The 5,436-nt window shown below is 46.7% G+C and overlaps 1 protein-coding gene across 1 annotated transcript; it reads right to left on the bottom strand.

The window, feature by feature from the left end:
* Positions 1-994: 994 nt before the first annotated feature.
* On the bottom strand, positions 995-4,925 carry TCEAL2 (transcription elongation factor A like 2). The gene is made up of 3 exons (XM_058713239.1): positions 4,598-4,925; positions 3,299-3,368; positions 995-2,950 (listed from the first exon to the last, which is right to left on the bottom strand). The coding sequence occupies exons 1-3, from the start codon at positions 4,606-4,608 to the stop codon at positions 2,159-2,161; spliced, it is 873 nt and encodes a 290-aa protein (XP_058569222.1). The 5' UTR covers positions 4,609-4,925; the 3' UTR covers positions 995-2,158.
* Positions 4,926-5,436: the final 511 nt, after the last annotated feature.

The following is a 5,436-nucleotide window of genomic DNA, read 5'->3' as shown; positions in this document are numbered from 1 at the left end:
AAGCATTAATAAAATGAGATAGGGTTAAGTTTGCGATACATAACCTTCTACATGGTGTTCCATTTGGAACTGCAAGGAAACCCTGCTAGTGAAGTCCACAGCTATTTATCTAGACAAGAAATGATCTGGGGTGAGAACTCCTATTATTATTTACAACTTTATTAGGAACCTATGACTTGTCAGACACTGTGCGAGGTATTAGAGGTACCAGGATGGAAAGGAAAGATTGTGCTTTGAGAAGCAGAGTCCAATGCATTGTTTCTTAGTTTTTTTAAAAGCTTCAGTCCACAATCACAAATATATATGTATATATATACACACATATATATACATATATATACATAAACATATATACGGGTATATATACACACATACACACATAACGGAAACACAAATTTCACAAAACAATTTTCAACCTACCTACGTGTGATATATTCTGATTCTTTCCTATTTGGCTGTAATCAATTCTACTCTACCCTACTTCCTTAAAAAATTGCAGGTCTTGACTCATTACATTTGTTTCAGGCTCTATTAATTCAGGGAATATGGGACTAAACTTAACACACCACAGTTTAACAAAGTAACACAGTTTAACAAATATCATCTGTGATGTGTATCTTCTGGAGCACATATATTTATTCTTTTAGGCACATATTTCATGTGAAGGTGGGATGGGGAGGCTAAGTAGTCTCCTTGTAGAACAGTGCTTCTCAAACTTTAATGCATACAGAAATCAATTGCAGATCTTGTTAAATTAGGATTCTGATTCAGTACATCTAAGATGGAGGCTTGAGATTCTGCACTTCTATCTCTAAGATGATGCTGATGCAGCTGGTCCATTGACCACTTTTGAGTAGCAATGCTCTAAAAATCTTAAGTGTGGGTAGGTGTGCTAACCTTGTAAAGCAGGACCTGGCAGGAGTTTCCTAGGAGACAATTACCTCTAAGGAAAGAGGAATCAAGCAGACAAGGCACTGACAGATGAGAAAACCAGTGTGTGGAACTCAGATTTTATTTCAACTTCCCATATTTGAATCCGGTAGAGAGACAGCCGTATACAAAAACATATTTACAACACAACAAACACAGAAAGGATTGGTTTGCTAAAAAAAAAATCTGATATCCATTAAGTGTCAAAGTATCACTGGGATGTTACCCACTTGTGTAAACATAATTCTAGCTTTATCCTCACTTCTATAGGTGATATGGTGTGAGGCAGGTTTTGGGCTTACTGGGGACTCCAGGGAAATCGACTGGACATTGTCACCTTGAGGACACCAGCCTGTCAGCAACAGCGAGAACCTCAAGAGTGTGCCCAACCCATGAGAAGAGGCACACTGTGCAGCAGACACAGCAGTACCCCGGATAGGGTGGCACCCATCTTTTGACTTCCTGGACTAATTCCTGGTTATTGGTGAGCTGTACCTCATCCCCCTTCTAAGTGTCTGATGAGGGTCTTGGTCCTGCTAACATAGGGGAAAATGTAGAAACCAGACCAACACAGCTCACATACGCACTGCTTCATCTGTTCTACTCAGGAATATTGTGAGGCTAGTATTATACCCATTTCAGAAAGAGAAGACTGTGTTTTACAACAATGGGTCTGTTATAACTGCCAGGTTAATTCTTCTAAATATGAGTCCTAGAGGGAATATGAGTTTCACATATTAAGTTCTGACAAAAATTTTAAGTGTTTCCACTAGCCCTCATAAATTCACTGAATGGATGTTCATATTTCTTTTTCAATATTGTTTTCCTTTTTTATATTTTAGCATTTCCTTATGAGAAAAGCAATCTGTGTTCTTTAGGAAAAAAATAAACATACAGGTAGAAAGAAAACAAAGAAATCAAGTTCTCCACAGTATACTAATTCAGAGAACTATTAACCTTTTGGTGAACAAATTTTCTATTTTTCCTGTGCACAGATATACTACATAAACTTATGTTTTTTACAAAAGTGGACCAATTCTGTAGAGGATATGATAAGCTGCTTTATTTTCCCAAGAATTATAATGTCTTTGCAATGCATGGGTGAAAATCCCCTACTGATAGAGTGCTCTAGTTGGGTCAGAAGGCTGCGGATAACAAAAGCCACAGCTAAAGCAAATTATTAGCATAAGGTTAAAGCACATGGCCTGACAAATGCCTGCCAGGGGCACTACACAAAAGGAATGTCTTCAAAGCCCCTTTGTGGGGCCCTGCAACCACCTCTGAGTTCCCTTGGGCCCCTTGGGTGGAAGGGGTCCTGTAAACTTTTTTGCATCCACATAAACCCCCCCAATTTCTGCTTGGTTTTCTTTACCTCATCCTCCACCCTGGCCATCTCATCAAATTCTCTTATCATCTCCTCATTGCTCAAATGCATATCATGTATGGCCTCTTTATATTCTTTGAGGCACTGAGCCAATCCCTTTTTGGTTTTTCTTTTGGCCTTCTTGGGTACATCATCCCCAGCTGGGCGCTTTCCTGTAGTCTTTGGTTCACTGGTTGTTTTTTCTTCTTCTTTTGGCTTTTCCTGGCTCTCTGGCCTTCCCTCATTCTCTGATTTTTCCTCTTTTGGCTCTCCCTTGCTCCCTGCTTCTCCTTCTTTTGGCTGTCCTTTGTTCCCTGGCTTCCCCTCACTCACAGGTTTTCCTTCTTTTGGCTTTCCTTGGCTCTCTGGCTTTCTCTCACTGACTGATTTTCCCTCGCTCACTGGCTTTCCTTCTTTTGCCTTTGCCACACTCCCTGGCTTTTTGTTGTCCTTTAGAATTTCATTTTCTGTCTTTCCCTTGTGATTTGTTTTCCCCTCATTTTCTAACTTTTCCTTGTCTTTCAGAGTACAAGTTTCTTCTGGCTTTCCCACATCCTGTGGCTGTTCTTTGTATTCCATCTCTCCTTGCTTCTCAGGTATTCCTTCATTTCCATTGCAGAGTTTTTCCATGTTGAGATTTTGCCTCCTTTTCCTGTCCTGAGGGTGGGAGGAAGAGGAGACAAGGGAGACTGAGGGCTTGGGAGTAGAATGCAGAATGCAGGTCTGGATCATATTCACACCTATGTACTCTTATCTGGGTTCCCCTAACCTAGCCTGGCACTCCAAGTGTGCTCTTTTGCCAAGCTCCTTCTCCCACCATTCCTCCCACATACAGGAACCAACCATTTCTCTCAGGCCCTGTCATTGTCTCTTTGATTGCTCAGCATGGTAAAATGTAAATGTGTTGGGAGGTGGGTGGTTAGACCCCAAATTCTGCCCATGCTGTACCCTCCACAATCCCCACCCTTCTAGGTCCCTGTCCAGACACCCCCTTACTTCACTGACCTGCAGGAATTCAGGACAGGTTTCTCTTCCTTTTCTAGCCTTGTAGAGTGCTGAGAATAAACACACAGAACTGCAGACAGACAGGAGAAAGAGGCTGGGCATTTGGTGGATGCACAAAGACCTGGGTCCCTTTCCTGAATCCTAGCCCTCCATGTGTCTTCTGCACATTATTTACCCTACCATTCCTCCCAGCCGTTTCCCTGGCAGGACCTACCGCCTACTGTACCATCCTTCAGCGTGGCTGGGTGTCTGCAATATATGTGGTGGGGGGGATGGGCAGTGGGGAACCAAATTCTGCCCAAGTTCTGCTCTCTACACCCCCACCATCCCTGTCCAGTGCCCCTCCTATTTTTCTAGTCTTGCAGAGTGCTGGGGACAGACACACGGACCTGCAGACAGACAGGAGACAGGGGCAGGGCCTGTGCTCTCAGCAAATTGATGTTTCTTTCCTGAATCTGGGCCCTCCTCATGCAACATTTCCCTCACTTACCTCCCCCGCATCCCAGCCGCCATTACTTTCCAGGCCTCAGGCTCCAGACCAGGATGCTTTCCAAACTGTTTGGGTCTCTGTGACCCCCTCCCCTGCAGACAAGCCGCCCGCCCTCACCCTCTTTTTGCGGAGGTCAGTATTTCCACTTAGGTGCAGAGTGTGAGAGGGGGTTATTTCTAGAATATGTCTGTCTACATTTCACTGTCGCACTGCGGGGGCGCCCCCCTCCCATTTCAGGTCCAAAAATGTATGGAGAGCGCAGAGGAGCGGCGTCGAGGAGGCGACAGAGCCTGCTGCAAGATGCTCCCTCCTCACCTGCCCACATCCCCGCCGCGTCCCCCTCCTCCCCAACCTCCCGGACCCCTCCCCACCCCGCGCTGCTCCCAGATCCTACTCCCATCCACCTCCACCCCTGCCCGGGGCCGCCGGCAGCACCCACCTTCACACCGACCTGCGGGACCTGCGGGGCCCGGGCCAGGCCTGCGCCTCCTCGGGCTCGCCGAAGCCCGCCGGCCCCTCGCCCGCCGCCCGGGCAGCTCAGGGAGCTGGTTCTGCGCGGGCGACGGGAGCGAACAGCGCAGGCACCGGACCGCAGGGTGGGTGAGCAGGCGGGCGCGGGGGCTGCTGCCCACGTCGGCGCCCGACCGGTCACGTGAGCGCCGCGTCACCCAAGCTCGGTTCCCCACCCCGCTCCGCCCCCTCATCCCCATCCCGTAGGGACCAGCCAGCCACAGACAGTGGGGAGCAGTGTGGCAAAAGGGGGTCACCGAGAGGGCAGCCCAGAGGCTTCTTTACCGCAGGTGCTTTACCTGGCGCGCATCTCAGGTCCTCACACAGCATCCCTCTGAGATGTACGTCATTGCCAGGTGTGACAGCTGATCGCAGGGAGGGTACCTGACTTTGCCGAGAGCACTCAGCAACTGAATCCCACAGGCTGCTTTCAAGACAGGCTCTGCCAGACTCCAGAATTCTGGTGGTAGTGTCCGCCAGAAAGTAGAGTTGCCACCTTGAGTAGCTGTGTTCCTGGGCCTCCTCTCTCCTCAGTCCACACGTTCTCTCTTCCTGAGTTATTTCTGTTCATTTCCCTCTAAGCATAGATGATTCGCAAATCTCCAGCACCAGGCTATCCTCTCCCCTGAGCTTTAGACCCTCTTTGCCAACTGTCTATTGGATACCACTGCTTGAATGTCCTGAGGAACCTCAAAATCCGTATACCCCAAACTGCTTTCACCAACTTCCTTCTCACCTTCTCCCTTCACTTCTCTTCATACTTGAAACTTGCACTCCAATATTTGACCTCTTCTTATTTAGAGTGTCAGACAGCTACAAAGCAAAAAAGGAACCATTCATCATTTTTTAAATGTACCACAGATGCATGGACTCATCATAACCCTTGGTTCACAACACTCTTTTTAGTAACCTATGTTTGTCCCTTTCTGTCTTTCACATTTGTGAAACCACTACCCAACCAGAGAAGTAGAAAATTGCCAAGTTGTAGCTTCTACTGTGTCGTCTCTCTCTCTCTCTCTCTCTCTCTCTCTCTCTCAGAGTATATGTGTTCATGAGTGTTTTTATGTGTAAATATGGGAAACCACCATTTCTATTTTCATTTGCAAAATACAACATCTTGTTTACACAGTTAATGAAT

This window comes from Neofelis nebulosa, chromosome X, assembly GCF_028018385.1.
Source record: "Neofelis nebulosa isolate mNeoNeb1 chromosome X, mNeoNeb1.pri, whole genome shotgun sequence".
Lineage (NCBI taxonomy): Eukaryota > Metazoa > Chordata > Mammalia > Carnivora > Felidae > Neofelis > Neofelis nebulosa.
This window is presented reverse-complemented; position numbering and strand designations above follow the sequence as displayed.

Excerpts from the sequence above, each read along its gene's own strand:
- TCEAL2 (XM_058713239.1), bottom strand. Across the intron at positions 2,951-3,298 it reads CCTGTCCTGAATTCCTGCAG|GACAGGAAAAGGAGGCAAAA; the intron begins GTCAGTGAAGTA and ends TCCCACCCTCAG.